The sequence below is a fragment of the Bombina bombina genome, chromosome 7 (genome assembly GCF_027579735.1).
Source record: "Bombina bombina isolate aBomBom1 chromosome 7, aBomBom1.pri, whole genome shotgun sequence".
NCBI classification, from domain to species: domain Eukaryota; kingdom Metazoa; phylum Chordata; class Amphibia; order Anura; family Bombinatoridae; genus Bombina; species Bombina bombina.
Window position 1 is genome coordinate 166,352,241 of NC_069505.1, and position 20,932 is coordinate 166,373,172.

The following is a 20,932-nucleotide window of genomic DNA, read 5'->3' on the forward strand; positions in this document are numbered from 1 at the left end:
CAGCTAAACCTCCACTTAACCCCTTAATGACCAAGGACGTACGCCACACGTCCTCAAAAAAAATACAGTTAATGACCGAGGACGTGTGGCGTACGTCCTTGGTCTGGAAAGCAGCTGGAAGCGATCCTGCTCGCTTCCAGCTGCTTTCCGGTTATTGCAGTGATGCCTCGATATCGAGGCATCCTGCAATAACCCCCCTTGGCCATCCGATGCAGAGAGAGCCACTCTGTGGCCCTCTCTGCACCGGACATCGGTGGCCGGTATCGTTGGTGGGTGGGAGCAAGTCTGGGAGGCGGGTGGGCGGCCATCGATGTGCCGAATGGAGGGAAGGGGGGCGGGATCGGGGGCGTAACAGTCGGGAGCGCGCACGGGAGCGCGCGCGTGCACGGGGGCGGCGGGCGGGCCCTTGCACGGGGCGGGAGCGGGAGGGAACCGCTACACTGCAGAAAAGTAAAGATGTAAAAAGCAACAAAAAAAAAGTTTTGACATTTCTAAATAAACAGCTAAGGGATCTGGAAGGGGTGGGGGGTTGGTCTTGGGGGGGGGAAGCTACACTACAGAAAAGGGAATTTTTTTTAAAAAAAGGCACATTTTTTACTAAACTGGGTACTGGCAGACAGCTGCCAGTACCCAAGATGGCGCCCATTAAGGCAGAGGGGGAGGGTTAGAGAGCTGTTTAGTGGGGGATCAGTGAGGTTGGGGGCTAAGGGGGGATCCTACACAGCAGCATATGTAAATATGCTATAAAAAAACCACAAAAAAAGCCCAAATATAGCTTTTATTTTAGTACTGGCAGAGTTTCTGCCAGTACTTAAGATGGCAGGGACAATTGTGGGGTGGGGGAGGGAAGTGAGCTGTTTGGGAGAGATTAGGGGGTCTCATTTTTCAGGTGGGAGGCTGAGCTCTACACTAAAGCTAAAATTAACCCTGCAAGCTCCCTACAAGCTACATAATTAACCCCTTCACTGCTAGCCATAATACACGTGTGAAATGCAGCAGCATTTGGCGGCCTTCTAATTACCAAAAAGCAACGCCAAAGCCATATATGTCTGCTATTTCTGAACAAAGGGGATCCCAGAGAAGCATTTACAACCATTTGTGCCATAATTGCACAAGCTGTTTGTAAATGATTTCAGTGAGAAACCTAAAATTGTGAAAAATTTTACGTTTTTTTTCATTTGATCGCATTTGCCGGTGAAATGGTGGCATGAAATATACCAAAATTGGCCTAGATCAATACTTGGGGTTGTCTACTACACTACACTAAAGCTAAAATTATACCTAAAAGCTCCCTACATGCTCCATAATTAACCCCTTCACTGCTGGGCATAATACACTTGTAGTGCGCAGTGGCATTTAGCAGCCTTCTAATTACTAAAAAGCAACACCAAAGCCATATATGTCTGCTATTTCTGAACAAAGGGGATCCCAGAGAAGAATTTACAACCATTTAAGCCATAATTGCACAAGCTGTTTGTAAATAATTTCAGTGAGAAACCAAAAGTTTGTGAAAAAATTTGTAAAAAAGTGAACAATTTTTTGTATTTAATCGCATTTGGCGGTGAAATGGTGGCATGAAATATACCAAAATGGACCTAGATGAATACTTTGGGATGTCTACTAAAAAAAAATATATACATGTCAATGGATATTCAGAGATTCCTGAAAGATATTAGTGTTCTAATGTAACTAGCGCTAATTTTGAAAAATAATGGTTTGGAAATAGCAAAGTGCTACTTGTATTTATGGCCCTATAACTTGCAAAAAAAGCAAAGAAGATGGAAACATTGGGTATTTCTAAACTCAGGACAAAATTTAGAAACTATTTAGCATGGGTGTTTTTTGGTGGTTGTAGATGTGTAACAGATTTTGGGGGTCAAAGTTAGAAAAAGTGTGTTTTTTTCAATTTGTTCCTCATTTTATAAAATTTTTTATAGTAAATTATAAGATATGATGAAAATAATGGTATCTTTAGAAAGTCCATTTAATGGCGAGAAAAACGGTATATAATATGTGTGGGTACAGTAAATGAGTAAGAGGGAAATTACAGCTAAACACAAACACTGCAGAAATGTAAAAATAGCCTTGGTCCCAAACGGACAGAAAATGGAAAAGTGCTGTGGTCATTAAGGGGTTAATTTACCATCTCTCCTTTGTCAGCTGTAACCTGGAAAACGACCACTGCTGCAGCATTAAGCTCTCTCTGCCCTGACAGTCTGAAGTAAGAGCTTCTGTTAAGGTAATCTTTACCTCTCCTTTCACAGGCATATTCCTGGATACCCTGCTGGAATTGTAAGTCTTACCTTCCTTACTGGCACCTCCTCCTGCTCTCCAGCACTTCCTGACTCAGTCTGCAAGCTGTTACACAGAAACGGATTTCACAGCACCTCTCTCTGTCTCTCATCACACTGTAGCTGCCAAACGAACTGCAACTCCTGGGGTGAGATTACTTTAAACTTGTTCTCTAAAACTCTGCACATTTGCCTTGCAAGACTTGATTTATATATTGCCTGCATTCTCTAGACATTCCTGTAATTAATCCTGAACTTGCTGCATCTGTTTATAAAGAGACTGCACCATTGTTTCTGATATCCATATTAACTGGAATACAAATAATCTGCAATATTGAGTGTGATTGATTCATTTTATCCTGTCTGTTGATAACTTTGCTACACTGGGAGTGTTTGTTATACCTTGCTATTTGGAGTGGTTACAGCTCAAAGCACCAATATTTAAAGAGACAGTTTGCAATCTCTGCAACACATTGCTGCTATTCCCTTTTGGGCCCTCAGTCTATGAGCAGAACAGGGATTATTTTATTAATTCCGCTAATTTGTGAGACTGAGTGGAACTTGAACCTAATTCCCAATTCTTAATAGAGTCCAGGTATTACAAAATACTAAGCCATAAAAGGAATTATAATGGAAATAGCAGACCTTACAAATAAGGTGAATGCTCTCACTCAGAATATGGATCTCTTAATACAGGGGATAAGAGAGATCCAATCTGAGAATCAATATTTACGTACTGTAATCAGAGATCATATTGATAAAAGACCTTCAGTATCTGAGACTCAGCATGAACCTCAGGTTTGTCCCCCTGAAAGGTTCACAGGTGATAGGAACTCTTTCAGGGAGTTTAAAAACTCCTGTTTGTTATATTTTTCACTCAAACCTAAAACATATCCCACTGATCGTATCAAGGTTCTTACCGTGATATCATATCTTAAAGGGGAACCTAAAACTTGGGCTACTAATTTTTTCGAAACCAACGATCCAGTGTTGGATTCACTTCAGTTGTTCTTTGATAAAATGTCTTTTCTCTATGAAGACAAGAACAAACAGAGCACCGCTGAGATAGCCCTTAAAGCTCTAAAACAGAACAAACGCCCTGCTGAAGATTACATTTCAGATTTTAAAAGATGGGCACCTGACACCCTCTGGAATGAGGCAGCTCTATTTTTCCAGTTTCGCCAAGGGTTATCAGATCTAATAAAGGATGAACTAGCCCGGGGTTCTATGCCAACCACTCTGGATGCCCTTATGACCCAAGTGGTTACTATTGATCGCCGTCTAAGAGAGCGCAGACATGAAAAAGCTCCCACAGAACATACTTGGAAAAGGCCTCCCACATCTGCTTATCCAAACCCCACTCTACGTTTGGATGAACCAATGGAAGTGGCCTTTACTAAAGGACCATTTTCCGCTGAAGAGAAAAATAGAAGAAGGATAAACAATTTATGTTTATATTGTGCAGCAAAGACACATTCTGTCAAAGAATGCCCAAGTCTTCTTAAACAGAAGGGTAAGAGAAATTCTAGTAACATTATCTGTACAAATAGCACATTTTCTAATACTCATTGTAATCTCTCTGTTACTCTACAGTGGGAAACCCAAAGAATACAGACCCAAGCAATTATTGACTCTGGAACTTTTGGTAATTTAATAGATGAGTCTTTCACAGAGTTGTATGATATTCCATTAATAAAAAGAGGTGATTCACTTGCCATCCGTGTTATAGATGGTTCTTTTATTTCATCTGGGCCAATCACTCACCTTACCACACCTCTTCTAATGACCACTACTTCAGGTCATAGGGAACATGTTACCTTTGATGTTATAGCCTCTCCTCTTTTTCCTATTGTACTAGGCTTACGGTGGTTACAAACACACGAACCACATATTGTGTGGAATACTTCAGAGGTAAACTTTGTTTCTGAGTATTGCACTAACACTTGTTTTACATTCACACATATTCTTCAGACCACGTCAGAACAACATCTTATTCCTGACTGTTATTCTGACTACTCAGATGTATTTGATAAAGTAGAAGCAGAGAGGTTACCACCTCATAGATCATATGACTGCCCAATAGAGCTCCTACCAGGTTCTGATATTCCTTATGGGCATATATATCCACTGTCAGAACCAGAGCTAGTACATTTAAAACAATACCTTGATGATAACCTAAGAAAGGGCTTTATTAGGCCCTCTACGTCACCCGCTGGGGCAGGTATGTTTTTTGTTCGTAATAAAGACGACACCTTAAGACCTATAATTGACTATAGGGAACTGAACAAACGAACCAAGAAAAACAGATACCCGCTACCCCTCATACCTGAAATAATAGAACGACTTCAGGCAGCTACGATATTTACAAAACTTGACCTAAGAGGGGCATAAAATTTAATAAGAGTAAAAGCTGGACATGAATGGCTGACTGCGTTTAGAACAAGATATGGATTGTTTGAGTATACGGTCATGCCGTTTGGGCTATGTAATGCCCCAGCTACATTTCAGAGTTTCATCAATGACTTGTTTCGTGACCTTTTGGATGTGTATATGATTGTGTACCTTGATGACATACTCATTTACTCTAAAACATTTGACCAACACATATCACAGAACTGTGTTACAGCGACTGAGACAAAACTCATTGTTTGCCAAACCAGAAAAATGTATCTTTAATACTGATACTATCTCTTTCTTGGGATACCATATATCTCCTCAGGGCATACAGATGGAGAATAAAAAGGTAGAGGCTATAGCATCATGGCCCATTCCCAAAACTAAGAAAGATGTACAGTGTTTTATTGGATTTTCGAACTTTTATAGAAAATTCATAAAAAATTTCTCTCTAATAGCTAAACCCTTAACTGCTCTCACAGGTTCCCATACTCCATTTTTATGGACATCACAGGCTAATACAGCATTTAATAAATTAAATAAAGCTTTTACTACAGCACCTATCCTTAAATTTCCTGATCCCCAATTACAATATGTCTTGGAAGTGGACGCGTCAGATTATGCCTTTGGAGCTATTTTGTCCCAACGTATGTCTCCTAAAGATCCTCTTCACCCAGTTGGATTTTTCTCAAGAATTATGACCAGTTCTGAAGTCAACTATCCGATTGGTGAGAAAGAGCTCTTGGCAATTAAGAGCTCACTAGAATTTTGGAGACACCTACTTGAGGGCACCAAATATCCTATACTAATTTACACGGACCACAAAAACCTAGAGTATCTAAAAACTAATAAGACCTTGTCTGCACACCAGATTAGATGGAATTTGTTCTTCTCCAGGTTTGATTATAATATCACATTCCGTCCTGGAAGTAAAAACGGAAAGGCCGATTCTCTGTCGAGGAAAGATCCAAGACCCACCTTTGCTGTTCCCGAGTCAACCGTAATACCTCAAGAGAGGTTCATCGCTTTAAGTATCGATTCTTCAACTCAGTTAAGACTAGCCCAACAACAAGATCAAGATCTGCCTACTAGCATCCTTGAGAAAGGTAAAGATGACCTATATTATCACCAAGGAAAGGTATATGTACCTTTACAACTTCGTACTGAAATACTCAATTCAACACATAACTCAATTGTATCTGGACATCCTGGTATACATAAAACAATTGAATTACTTAGACGAGACTTCTGGTGGCCTGCTATGAATTCTGATGTTACTAACTTCATTAAGTCCTGTGATACCTGTGCCAAAGTCAAAAATGACAGAGCACATCCTTATGGTTTCCTCATGCCTCTACCCATACCAAATAAACCATGGAAGGACATTGCAATGGATTTCATTGTAGAATTACCTCCGTCAAACAACCATAGTTGTATAATGGTTGTAGTGGACTTATTTACAAAGATGGCACATTTTCTCCCATCACATTCGCTACCCACTGCTTCAGAAACTGCTCAACTTTTTCTCACACATATTGTCAGATTACATGGTCTTCCGGATACCATCACTTCAGATAGGGGTTCGCAATTTACCTCCAAGTTCTGGACCCAGCTTTGCCACATTCTTAAAATTCAACCTCGGCTCAGCACTTCCTATCATCCCCAGACAAACGGCCAGACCGAGAGAACAAATCAGACTCTCGAACAGTATTTAAGGTGCTATTGCACTCAACTACAAGATAATTGGTTTTCTCTTTTACCCACGGCTGAATTCGCTTTCAACAATACATTAAATTCATCAACTAAGATGTCCCCATTCTACGCTAATTATGGTTTTCATCCCCGATTTCATCTATATACCAGAGAAGAGAGTACTTCCCCATTGGTTAATGACATGTTGAATGAACTAGCTCAACATTTTACTGTGATTCAAGACAATCTCAAGACCGCTCAAGCCCACCAAAAGGTTTATTATGATCTACGAAGGCGTGTCTCTCCATCTTATCAGGTGGGTGATTTTGTTTGGCTTTCCACTAAACATTTAAGACTCAAGTATCCTTCAAGAAAACTCGGAGCCCTCTATATTGGTCCTTTTTCCATTGTTAAAATTATTAATCCTAATGCTGTAACTTTGGATTTGCCGGAAACTCTACCGATACATCCTTCATTCCATGTATCCCTTCTCAAACCTTATACTATAATCTTTACCTCTCCTTTCACAGGCATATTCCTGGATACCCTGCTGGAATTGTAAGTCTTACCTTCCTTACTGGCACCTCCTCCTGCTCTCCAGCACTTCCTGACTCTCTCTGTCTCTCATCACACTGTAGCTGCCAAACGAACTGCAACTCCTGGGGTGAGATTACTTTAAACTTGTTCTCTAAAACTCTGCACATTTGCCTTGCAAGACTTGATTTATATATTGCCTGCATTCTCTAGACATTCCTGTAATTAATCCTGAACTTGCTGCATCTGTTTATAAAGAGACTGCACCATTGTTTCTGATATCCATATTAACTGGAATACAAATAATCTGCAATATTGAGTGTGATTGATTCATTTTATCCTGTCTGTTGATAACTTTGCTACACTGGGAGTGTTTGTTATACCTTGCTATTTGGAGTGGTTACAGCTCAAAGCACCAATATTTAAAGAGACAGTTTGCAATCTCTGCAACACATTGCTGCTATTCCCTTTTGGGCCCTCAGTCTATGAGCAGAACAGGGATTATTTTATTAATTCCGCTATTTTGTGAGACTGAGTGGAACTTGAACCTAATTCCCAATTCTTAATAGAGTCCAGGTATTACACCCTTTATGTTTCCTTGCCTATCTAAACTGTGTTTGATTAGGTCTAATTGATAAACTTTATGTATAAATCTCTCTTTTAAACTAGGGATTGATCCTCAAGGGTGGAACAGTTTCTTGCATTCTTCTAAATTGGCTGAATGGAACATTGGTTTCGTATTTTTATAATGGTTACTTGGAAAATCAAGGAAATTATTACAATATATCCTTTCAAAGGTAAAAGGGACATGAAACCCAACATTTTCATTTCATGATTCAGATAGAGAATATAATTTTAAACAACATTCTAATTTACTTCCATTATTATTTATTTTTCTTCATTCTTCAGATATCCTTTGTTGAAGAAATAGCAATGCACATGGGTGAGCCAATCACACAAGGCATCTACTGTATATGTAGCCACCGATCAGCAGCTACGGAGCCTATTTATATATGCTTTTCAACAAAGGCTATCAAGAGAATGAAGCAAATTAGATAATAGAAGTAAAAAGGCATTATTATTAAGATGTCACCTTCCCAAATAAATATAAGATCCTCAATATATCTAACGTAGAAGGCCAGGTTTGCCCCAAAAGTGTTGCAATAAAGATACTGGGATTCATAAAGACCCATATAAATTAGGCTAAAATAGGGGCACACTTGTTCCCGTTGTTGTGAAAACAAGAAGCATTGGATGGAATATGGAAGAAGACGGGTCGGATGGAAAAGGACAGCCCCAGCAGAGCACCGCTATGGATGAAGAGCTGACCACCTAAGGAGCCAGATTCAAGTTAGTAAGTACTAACCTTTGGGGTTTAGCATTAGGGCTTTTTTTTAGGATAGTTTTTTTTTTATTTATTTATTTATTTAGCAAAAGAGTTTAATCAGGGCATCTTTTTTTAGCATAGGATTTTTTAAAGATAGGTTTCTTTTTGGGTGGTTACTAAAATTCTATTAGCCAATAGAAAAAACTTTCATTCTTCAGAGGTTAGCTGTTTGGGGGTTAAGTAGTATAGGAGACATTTGTAATGGGGGTTAGGGGTAGATTGTGGTGGGGTATTAGTGGTTAAGAAGTGTAGGGATAGTTTGCGCTGGGGTATTTGAAGTTAGGGGGTTAGTTAGTGTAGGGATAGTTTGCTGTGGTGTATTGGTATTGGCAATTAGGGGGTTAGGTAGTGTAGGGATAGTTTGCTGTGGTTTATTGGTGTTGGCAATTAGGGGGTTAGGTAGTGTAGGGATAGTTTGCTGTGGTGTATTGGTATTGGCAATTAGGGGGTTAGGTAGTGTAGGGATAGTTTGCTGTGGTGTATTGGCAATTAGGGGGTTAGGTAGTGTAGGAATAGTTTGCTGTGGTGTATTGGTATTGGCAATTAGGGGGTTAGGTAGTGTAGGGATAGTTTGCTGTGGTGTATTGGTATTGGCAATTAGGGGGTTAGGTAGTGTTGGGATAGTTTGCGCTGGGGTATTGGAAGTTAGGGGGTTAGTTAGTGTAGGGATAGTTTGCTGTGGTGTATTGGTATTGGCAATTAGGGGGTTAGGTAGTGTTGGGATAGTTTGCGCTGGGGTATTGGAAGTTAGGGGGTTAGTTAGTGTAGGGATAGTTTGCTGTGGTGTATTGGTATTGGCAATTAGGGGGTTAGGTAGTGTTGGGATAGTTTGCTGTGGTGTATTGGTGGTTAGGGGGTTCAGTAGTATAAGTATAGTTTGTAGTGGGGGTTATGTCAATTTGGGGGTTAATAGGCATGCTTATTAGGATTCGTGAAATATTTAAAAGGGATCCTTTACTTTATATTGTCAATGTAGGTGGCAATGCTACTTGGAATATTTTGACAACTTAGTTTTAAATAAGAACTTGGTTAACTATGATGAGAACTTACCATTGCAAATGTCCCAGCAATTATAAGTTTTCCATTTTTAAATCCTGCCCCGTTTTTGTAGGCTTTTATCTTTATGGCTCTTCGGCTTTTAGCAGCTGGGATCTCTGGAGATATGGTCTGAGTGGAACACTCAAACAGCAAGTTAGTAAGCATCCTTTCCAGGTATTGTAGAGTGTTTTCTGCTTCAGCCGTTGTTAGATCAGTCTGTACAACAAGAAACAAAAAGAAGTGAAACATTTATCCATCTATTTATCTATCTATCATCTATCTATCAATCATCTATCATTTCCATCTGTCTGTGTGTGTGTATATATATATAAACCCCTGGGTACATTACTCCAAGTGGGCTTGGCCTTACCTGTTGTGAGTTTTAAATAAATGAATATACCAATATACCACATGCCTAATTTATAAATTAATTTCTATAATTATACAACACAGAAAACTCGCTTCTTTGGGACACATAGTTTAAAAAAAAAAAGAGGGAAAGTGACCTTGACTAAATAAAACTCAAACTCACTTCACAGGCAACTGTGAAATTCATAAAGCTAAGCGGTGTAAGCTCCCCGTTGCTGAGAGTTCTGAGCTTAATCCTTTTAGAAACAAATTTACCTCACACCCTTCGCCCATTTCATGAATTACTGTTGTCTCCAGATTGCACCCGGTACAATTCTTTTTTATTTATTTTTTAAACAGGCAGACATATATACAAATTACTTAAAGGGACATTAAAGTAAAAATTAAACTTTCACTATTTAGACTATTCTCTGCGGTAGGTTCTGGAGCAGCAATGCACTATTGGTAGATAGAGGGCTAATGGTGGTTACACACATTTACCTCTTGTCACTGGCTTTTCAGATGGGTTCAGCTATCTCCAGGGCGTGGAATGATGCTCTGGAACTGACTTAAACCATGTGTTTAACCTCTTTGCATACTCTTTGATTACATAGTTTAGGCATTTTAAAGCATTGGGACAAAACCTGTCCAGCTATACCATATTATGTTACTTAAAGGGACAGTCAAATCTAAATTAAACTTTCATTATTCAGATAGGACTTTTAATTTTAATTGACTTTCCAATTTACTTTTATCATCAAATTTGCTTTTTTCTCTTGGTATTCTTAGTTTAAACTAAACATAGGTAGGCTCAAATGCTAATTTCTAAGCCTTTGAGGGCTGCCTCTTATCACATGCTTTTTAAATCTCTTTTCAACACAAAGAGACAGAAAGTACACGTGGGCCATATAGATAACACTGTGTTCAGGCACAGAAACTTATTTAAGATCTAGCACAATACAATGCTATATTTAAGACAATAGATAATAAACAGTCACAGTCATGTGATCAGGGGGCTGGAAGAAGGTTCCTAGATACAAGATAATCACAGAGGTAAAAAGTGTATTAATATAACTGTGTTGGTTATGCAAAACTGGGGAATGGGTAATAAAGGGATTATCTATCTTTTAAAACAATAACAATTCTATGGTTGACTGTCCCTTTAAAGTAAAAAAATCAGAAATAGGAAAAATGTGCTTATATTAAGTGCATATATGCTCATAACTCAACCGGTTATTGTGGAAATATTTGACATTCTTTTTCCTAATAAAATATTGTGTCTCCCAAAAAGCAAATGTACAACACAACAGAAGGTTAAAAAGTCAAATGACTAAAAAAATATACTTTTTAAAAACATGGCCCTAGTAATGTGTAAAAAAGAATCATATTTATGCTCAAGCAAGGCCCCAAACAAAAAGTGTACCTGGTCTGTGTTAGCTACGTCATTTTAAAGGGACATGGAACACATTTTCATTTATAATTCAGATAGAGCATGCAATTTGAAACATCTTTAAAATGTACTTCTATTATCCAATTTGCTTTGTTCTCTTGCTATACTTTATTGAAAAGCATACCTAGGTATATTCAGGAGCAGCAATGCACTCCTGGGAGTTAGCTGCTGATTGGTGGCTGCACACATATGCCTCTTATGTGTTCTACTTGCTCCCAGTAGTGCATTGCTGCTCCTTCAACAAAGGATACCAAGTGAACAAAGCAAATTTGAGAAAAGAAGTAATATGGAATGTTGTTTAAAATTGTATGTTCTATCTGAATCATAAAAAAAATAGTTTGGGTTTCATGTCCCCAATGCCCCAAACAGTATATATCAGGCAATGCCATAGTCAGCTAATAAAACACTTGTTATTGTTTTCATGTAGAATTTGATATTCCTATTGTATAACAGCAGCCTGTATATCAAATTGTGTATGTACCATGACCATCACAATATTGCATAATAGGCAAGCAATTTGAAAAACAACAATATCATTTGGGTTACATGTTGTTTTTTAGGCAAGCATGGTTAGACACAATTTCAGGTAGATTACAAGTTTTGCGTTCGTGTTTTAAAGCTGAAAAAATGGTAATTTCAGCGATTATACAGCAACACAGCCATTACGAGTCTTGTCGGTATAGCTGTACGGCAAGCCTTTTAGCCTGTAACGCAACCTCAGACCTGCACTCGAAAAAGTTACGTTTTTTCCATGGGATTCCCATAGCGCTGCCATTACAAAATTTTGCGATGAGGCTAAAAAACTTGCGTTACACCCTATAACAACCAGATCCGTACCGCCATCTGAGAGCAGTAGTTATGAGTTTTATACAACAAAACTGTACATAAAACTCATAACTAAAGTGTTACAAAGTACACTAACACCCATAAACTACCTATTAACCTCTAAACCGAGGCCCTCCCGCATCACAAACAAAAAATTAAATTAATCTGCGGCTCCCAACATCGCCGCCACTAATAATGTATTAACCCCTATTCCACCACTCCCCGACATCGTCGCCACTATACTAAAGTTATTAACCCCTATTCCCCAACCCCAACATTGCTCAAACTATAATAAATAGATTAACCCCTATTCCGCCGCTCCCCGACATCGCCGCCACTAAATAAAGTTATTAACCCCTAAACATCTGGCCTCCCACATCACTACCACTAAATAAACCTATTAACCCCTAAACCGATAGCCCCCCACATCGCCAAAAACTAAATTAAACTATTAACCCCTAAACCTATCAACCCCCTAACTTTAAATTAAAATTACAAGATCCCTATCTTAAAATAAATAAAAACTCTTACCTGTGAAATTAAAAAAAACTAAGCTTAAACTATAAATTAAACTAACATTACTATTAGACTAAAATTAAAATAACTATCAATTAAATGTATTAAATTACATTTTTTAAAAAAACTAACCCTACTAAATAAATTAAATCTACAATTACAAAAAATAAAAAATATTAAATTACAAAAAATAAGAAAAAAAATGGTACAAAAATAACAAACACTAAATTACGAAAAATAACAAACAAAATTATCCAAAATAAAAATATTACACCTAATCTAATAGCCCTATCAAAATAAAAAGCCCCCCAAAATAAAAACACCCCGTAGCCTACAATAACCATTGCCCTAAAGAAATCAGCTCTTTTTCCTGAAAAAAAATACAGACCCGCCAACAGTAAAACCCACCACCCAACCAACCCCCCAAAATAAAAAACCTAACTAAAAAAAACCTAATCTACCCATTGCCCTGAAAAGGGCATTAGTATGGGCATTGCCCTTAAAAGGGCATTCAGATCTTTTTCTCGCCCTTAAAAGTGCATTCAGCTCTTTTAAGAAATGCCCAAACCCTAATCTAAAAAAAAACAACCCCAAAAAACCTTAAAAAAAACCCTCTTTAGGGTACTCACAGTTGCTGAAGTCCTGCTTGAACGGACTTCATCCCCGTGGCTCCATCTTCATTCATCGCGGGACCGGGACCGCCTATTGGTAGTTTATTATAGATTAGGGTTCTTTTATTTTGGGTTTTTTTTTTTTAAACGGGGTATTAGAATAAGAATAATTTTTATTATTTTGGATAATTTGTTTCTTATTTTGTATAATGTTTTTTTTCTTTTTGTGGTGTTTACAAATTCCCTTTTCATGGCAATGGTTAGATTAGGTTTTACTGTATTTTTATTTTGTGGATTTGGGGTGTGGGGGGTTTGTAATACTGTTAGGGGGTGTTTGTTTTTCAAAAAAAGATAGTAGGTAGGTTTTTATATTTTTTGTAATTTTAGTGTTTTTTATTTTTTGTTATGGTAGGTTTTTTTATTTTTGTAATGTTTTAGTGTAAGGCAGCTTAGGTTTTATTTCACAGTTAAGTTTGTATTTTTTTAACTAGGTAGTTAGTAAATAGTTAATAACTATTTACTAACTAGTCTACCTAGTTAAAATAAATACAAACTTACCTGTGAAATAAAAACCTAAGCTAGCTACAATATAACTATTAGTTTTATTGTAGCTAGCTTAGGTTTTATTTCATAGGCAAGTATGTATTTAGTTTTAAATAGGTATTATTTAGTTAATAATTGTAACTTTAATTTAGCTCTATTTTAATTATGTTAAAGTTAGGGGGTGTTAGGTTTAGGGTTAGGTTTAGGGTTAGGGTTAGATTTAGGGGTTAATATAGTTTAATTTAGGTTGTTGCAATGTGGGGGCTGGCGGTTTAGGGGTTAATATGTTTATTTAGTGGTAGTGATGTGGGAGGCCAGAGGTTTAGGGGTTAATAACTTTTTTAGTGGCAGCGGTTTCGGGGAGCGGCGGGATAGGGGTTAATATTTTTATTATAGTCTGGGCGATGTTGGGGTGCGGGGGAATAGGGGTTAATAACTTTAGTATAGTGGCGGCGATATCGGGAGTGGCAGATTAGGGGCTAATAGATTTATTTTGGTGACGACGATGTCGGGGGCGGCAGATTAGGGGTTAATAACATTATGTAGGTGTCGGGGGCAACAGATTAGGGGTGTTTAGACGTGGGGTTTATGTTAGGGTGTTAGGTTCAAACGTAACTTTTTTTCCCCATATACATCAATGGGGTTGCGTTACGGAGCTTTTCATTCCGCACTTCAGGTGTTTTTTCTAACACTCTCTCCCCATTGATGTCTATGGGGAAAGCTTGCACGAGCACGTACAAGCAGTGCTTGTATTTTGTGCGTTATGGAGCTCAACGCAACCATATTGCACGCACAAGCCGGTTTCTCAAAAACTCATATTGGCAGCGCTATAGAGGGTGAAATAACACAACTTTTGTTGCGTTCATTTCGCACACTTTATAGCACAAAACTTGTAATTTAGGTATTTGTTATTAGAGGAGAAAAGGAAAAAGAGATAAAGAATATGTGAATTTGGGCTAGATTTGTATCACTCGAAATATACTTTTTTACTTTTTATTGTCCAATGAGGTTCAAGGGTTGTGTTCTTCTTTGGCCAGCACTTCACACAGATTTTGCCAATTTGTAACCAATGAGGAGGATATTGTTTGTCTATATATATTAGTTTTTTAGTTTTATACAAGTTTGATGAAATAGCTGATTGAGCTGAGAAGCGCATCGCTTGTTATACTCTTTTAAATTGTTTTTAATAAATCCAGTTTTAATTTTATCAACTTGCTATATATTTACTATCCCCACATATATGAGCCGGTCGGAGACTGCCATTGGTGACTTATGGGATATTAGTCTGCTGGATAACTGTGAGATTCCAGCTTGCCTTGTTTGGACCTCCTGTCTTGGTGCAATATTACACGTGAGTGCATCTACTGTTTTTACCATCTATCATTTCTGACACAACTGTTTGCTATCCACAGAGTGATGATCACGAGAGACGAACCATATCCCACTACAGTGAGCTGCTGGGACCTGGATTTACATCTTATACTCTGCTCACACAGGGCCAGATTACAAGTGGAGCGCTAAATATTGCCTTAGTGAAAGCGATATTTGTGTTCCACAATGTAATACCAGCGCAAGCTGGGAAGCATTGTGCTCACGAGAGCGCGCTTTGATAGGCTCCTATGGGAGCTTCATTCTCATGCCGTGAGATACGGCATGAGAACCTTGCACAGCAAACGGGGTAAGTAGCGCAGCAATGGCAGCAAAGTGTAAATATATATATGTATATGCTTATATACATATATATATTTATGTGTTAATATGTGTATATGCATATACATTAACGTGTATGTGTTTATTGTCACGCTGCTCCTCTGCTCTGCTGTGGCCGTTGCCACAGACACAGGCACTCCTCCTGTTGCTAGGGATACGGCAGTGTAACTGCAGCATGGTGATGACATCATCACAGTCCGCCCTGTCTTCCCTATGTAAAGGCCTCAGTCTCTCTCACCTGTGCCCAAGTATAGGTGTTACTTCTTGTGCTCCTTGGTGCTGTATATCTGTATGCTGAATTGCTGTATTGATTCACTGTTGCTGAACTCTGCCTGTTTGACTACTCTGCTTGCCTTAACCCCTGAATTGCTGGACTGTTTAACTGTTAATGAACTCTGCCTGTTTGACTATGCTGCTTGCGGTAACGTCACACGCAATGATGTGATGTCACTGCACAACTTTATTTAAAGATAACAATGTTAAGTATAGGAAAAACAGAATTTATGCTTACCTGATAAATTACTTTCTCCAACGGTGTGTCCGGTCCACGGCGTCATCCTTACTTGTGGGATATTCTCTTCCCCAACAGGAAATGGCAAAGAGTCCCAGCAAAGCTGGTCACATGATCCCTCCTAGGCTCCGCCCACCCCAGTCATTCGACTGACGGACAGGAGGAAATATATATAGGAGAAACCATATGATACCGTGGTGACTGTAGTTAGAGAAAATAATTCATCAGACCTGATTAAAAAACCAGGGCGGGCCGTGGACCGGACACACCGTTGGAGAAAGTAATTTATCAGGTAAGCATAAATTCTGTTTTCTCCAACATTGGTGTGTCCGGTCCACGGCGTCATCCTTACTTGTGGGAACCAATACCAAAGCTTTAGGACACGGATGAAGGGAGGGAGCAAATCAGGTCACCTAAACGGAAGGAACCACAGCTTGCAAAACCTTTCTCCCAAAAATAGCCTCCAAAGAAGCAAAAGTATCAAATTTGTAAAATTTGGCAAAAGTGTGCAGTGAAGACCAAGTCGCTGCCTTACATATCTGGTCAACAGAAGCCTCGTTCTTGAAGGCCCATGTGGAAGCCACAGCCCTAGTGGAGTGAGCTGTGATTCTTTCAGGAGGCTGCCGTCCGGCAGTCTCATAAGCCAATCGGATGATGCTTTTAAGCCAAAAGGAAAGAGAGGTAGAAGTCGCTTTTTGACCTCTCCTTTTACCAGAATAAACAACAAACAAGGAAGATGTTTGTCTGAAATCTTTAGTAGCCTCTAAATAGAACTTTAGAGCACGGACAACGTCCAAATTGTGTAACAAACGTTCCTTCTTTGAAACTGGATTCGGACACAAAGAAGGTACAACTATCTCCTGGTTAATATTTTTGTTAGAAACAACTTTAGGAAGAAAACCAGGCTTAGTACGCAAAACCACCTTATCTGCATGGAACACCAGATAAGGAGGAGAACACTGCAGAGCAGATAACTCTGAAACTCTTCTAGCAGAAGAAAGTGCAACCAAAAACAAAACTTTCCAAGATAGTAACTTAATATCTATGGAATGTAAGGGTTCAAACGGAACCCCTTGAAGAACTGAAAGAACTAGATTTAGACTCCAGGGAGGAGTCAAAGGTCTGTAAACAGGCTTGATCCTAACCAGAGCCTGAACAAATGCTTGAACATCTGGCACAGCTGCCAGTCTTTTGTGTAGTAAGACAGATAAAACAGAGATCTGTCCCTTTAGGGAACTTGCAGATAATCCTTTCTCCAAACCTTCTTGAAAGGAGAGAATCTTAGGAATTTTTATCTTATTCCATGGGAATCCTTTGGATTCACACCAACAGATATATTTTTTCCTTATTTTATGGTAAATTTTTCTAGTTACAGGTTTTCTGGCCTGAACCAGAGTATCTATCACCGAATCTGAAAACCCAAGCTTTGATAGAATCAAGCGTTCAATCTCCAAGCCGTCAGTTGGAGGGAGACCAGATTTGGGTGTTCGAATGGACCTTGAACAAGAAGGTCCTGTCTCAAAGGTAGCTTCCATGGTGGAGCCGATGACATATTCACCAGGTCTGCATACCAAGTCCTGCGTGGCCACGCAGGAGCTATCAAGATCACCGAGGCCCTCTCCTGATTGATCCTGGCTACCAGCCTGGGAATGAGAGGAAACGGTGGGAATACGTAAGCTAGGTTGAAAGTCCAAGGTGCTACTAGTGCATCTACTAAAGTCGCCTTGGGATCCCTGGATCTGGACCTGTAGCAAGGAACCTTGAAGTTCTGACGAGACGCCATCAGATCCATGTCTGGAATGCCCCATAATTGAGTTATTTGGGCAAAGATTTCCGGATGGAGTTCCCACTCCCCCGGATGAAATGTCTGACGACTCAGAAAATCTGCTTCCCAATTTTCCACTCCTGGGATGTGGATCGCAGACAAGTGGCAGGAGTGATCCTCCGCCCATTGAATTATTTTGGTCACTTCTTTCATCGCCAGGGAACTCTTTGTTCCCCCTTGATGATTGATATAAGCAACAGTCGTCATGTTGTCTGATTGGAACCTTATGAATTTGGCCTTTGCTAGTTGAGGCCAAGCTCTGAGAGCATTGAATATCGCTCTCAGTTCCAGAATGTTTATCGGGAGAAGAGACTCTTCCAGAGACCATAGACCCTGAGCTTTCAGGGATTCCCAGACCGCACCCCAGCCCACTAGACTGGCGTCGGTCGTGACAATGACCCACTCTGGCTTGCGGAAGCTCATTCCCTGGGACAGATGGTCCAGGGTCAGCCACCAACGGAGTGAATCTCTGGTCTTTTGATCTACTTGAATCATTGGAGACAAGTCTGTATAATCCCCATTCCACTGTTTGAGCATGCACAGTTGTAATGGTCTTAGATTAATTCGTGCAAAAGGAACTATGTCCATTGTTGCAACCATCAATCCTATTACTTCCATGCACTGCGCTATGGAAGGACGAGGAACAGAATGAAGCACTTGACAAGAGCTTAGAAGTTTTGATTTTCTGACCTCTGTCAGAAAAATCCTCATTTCTAAGGAATCTATTATTGTTCCCAAGAAGGGAACTCTTGTTGACGGGGACAGAGAACTCTTTTCTTTGTTCACCTTCCATCCGTGAGATGTGAGAAAGGCTAGAACGATGTCCGTATGAGCCTTTGCCTTTGACAGGGACGACGCTTGTATTAGAATGTCGTCCAAGTAAGGTACTACTGCAATGCCCCTTGGTCTTAGAACCGCTAGAAGGGACCCTAGCACCTTTGTGAAAATCCTTGGAGCAGTGGCTAATCCGAATGGAAGAGCCACAAACTGGTAATGTTTGTCCAGAAAAGCGAACCTTAGGAACTGATGATGTTCCTTGTGGATAGGGATATGTAGGTACGCATCCTTTAGATCCACGGTAGTCATAAATTGACTTTCCTGGATGGTGGGTAGAATCATTCGAATAGTTTCCATTTTGAACGATGGTACCCTGAGAAATTTGTTTAGGATCTTCAAATCCAAAATTGGTCTGAACGTTCCCTCTTTTTTGGGAACTACGAACAGATTGGAATAAAATCCCATTCCTTGTTCCTTTATTGGAACTGGGTGTATCACTCCCATCTTTAACAGGTCTTCTACACAATGTAAGAATGCCTGTCTCTTTATTTGGTTAGAGGATAAGTGAGACTTGTGGAACCTTCCCCTTGGGGGTAGTTCCTTGAATTCCAGGAGATAACCTTGAGAAACTATTTCTAGCACCCAAGGATCCTGAACATCTCTTGCCCAAGCCTGAGCAAAGAGAGAGAGTCTGCCCCCCACCAGATCCGGTCCCGGATCGGGGGCTACTCCTTCATGCTGTCTTGTTAGCAGTGGCAGGCTTCTTGGCCTGCTTACCTTTGTTCCAGCCTTGCATTGGTTTCCAGGCTGGTTTGGGTTGTGAGGCATTACCCTCTTGCTTAGAGGATGCAGAATTAGAGGCTGGTCCATTTCAGCGAAAGGGACGAAAATTAGGCTTATTTTTAGCCTTAAAAGACCTATCCTGTGGAAGGGTGTGGCCCTTTCCCCCAGTGATGTCTGAAATAATCTCTTTCAAATCAGGTCCAAATAAAGTTTTACCTTTAAAAGGAATGTTAAGTAATTTTGTCTTGGATGACACATCCGCTGACCAAGACTTTAGCCAAAGCGCTCTGCGCGCCACAATAGCAAACCCTGAATTTTTCGCCGCTAATTTTGCTAATTGCAAAGCGGCATCTAAATTAAAAGAGTTAGCCAATTTAAGTGCGTGAACTCTGTCCATAACCTCCTCATATGGAGTTTCTCTACTGAGCGACTTTTCTAGTTCCTCGAACCAGAACCACGCTGCCGTAGTGACAGGAACAATGCATGAAATTGGTTGTAGAAGGTAGCCTTGCTGTACAAAAATCTTTTTAAGCAAACCTTCCAATTTTTTATCCATAGGATCTTTGAAAGCACAACTATCTTCGATAGGAATAGTAGTGCGTTTGTTTAGAGTAGAAACTGCCCCCTCGACCTTGGGGACTGTCTGCCATAAGTCCTTTCTGGGGTCGACCATAGGAAATAATTTCTTAAATATAGGGGGAGGAACAAAAGGTATGCCGGGCTTTTCCCACTCTTTATTTACTATATCCGCCACCCGCTTGGGTATAGGAAAAGCGTCGGGGGGCACCGGAACCTCTAGGAACCTGTCCATCTTGCATAATTTCTCTGGAATGACCAAATTGTCACAATCATCCAGAGTAGATAACACCTCCTTAAGCAGTGCGCGGAGATGTTCTAATTTAAATTTAAATGTCACAACATCAGGTTCAGCTTGATGAGAAATTTTTCCTGAATCTGAAATTTCTCCCTCAGACAAAACCTCCCTCATGGCCCCTTCAGATTGGTGTGAGGGTATGACAGAACAATTATCATCAGCGTCCTCTTGCTCTTCAGTGTTTAAAACAGAGCAATCGTGCTTTCTCTGATAAGTAGGCATTTTGGATAAAAGATTTGCTATGGAGTTATCCATTACAGCCGTTAATTGTTGCATGGTAATAAGTATTGGCGCACTAGATGTACTAGGGGCCTCCTGCATGGGCAAAACTGGTGTAGACACAGTAGGAGATGATGTAGTATCATGTTTACTCCCCTCATTTGAGGAATCATCTTGGGCAATATCATTATTTGTGGCAGTACTGTCCTTACTTTGTTTGGACGCTATGGCACAATTATCACATAAATTTAAATGGGGAGACACATTGGCTTTCATACATATAGAACATAGCTTATCTGAAGGTATAGACATGTTAAACAGGCTTAAACTTGTCAACAATGCACAAAAAACGTTTTAAAATAAAACCGTTACTGTCACTTTAAATTTCAAACAGAAAACACTTTATTACTGAATATGTGAAAAAGTATGAAGGAATTGTTCAAAAATTACCAAATTTTCACCACAGTGTCTTAAAGCCTTAAAAGTATTGAACACCAAATTTCAGAGCTTTAACCCTTAAAATAACGGAACCTGAGACGTTTTTCAATTTAACCCCTATACAGTCCCAGATACAGTCTTTGCTAAGACCCAACCAAGCCCTGAG

General features: G+C 39.6%; 1 protein-coding gene across 1 annotated transcript in view; it reads right to left on the reverse strand.

Annotated features, from left to right (window-relative positions):
• Window positions 1–20,932, reverse strand: part of DCDC1 (doublecortin domain containing 1) — a 229,007-nt gene that overhangs the window by 69,769 nt on the left and 138,306 nt on the right. The window contains exon 11 of the mRNA XM_053689318.1: window positions 9,349–9,552. Within this exon, the coding sequence (XP_053545293.1) occupies window positions 9,349–9,552 (204 nt within the window). The remainder of the gene's footprint in view (window positions 1–9,348; window positions 9,553–20,932) is intronic.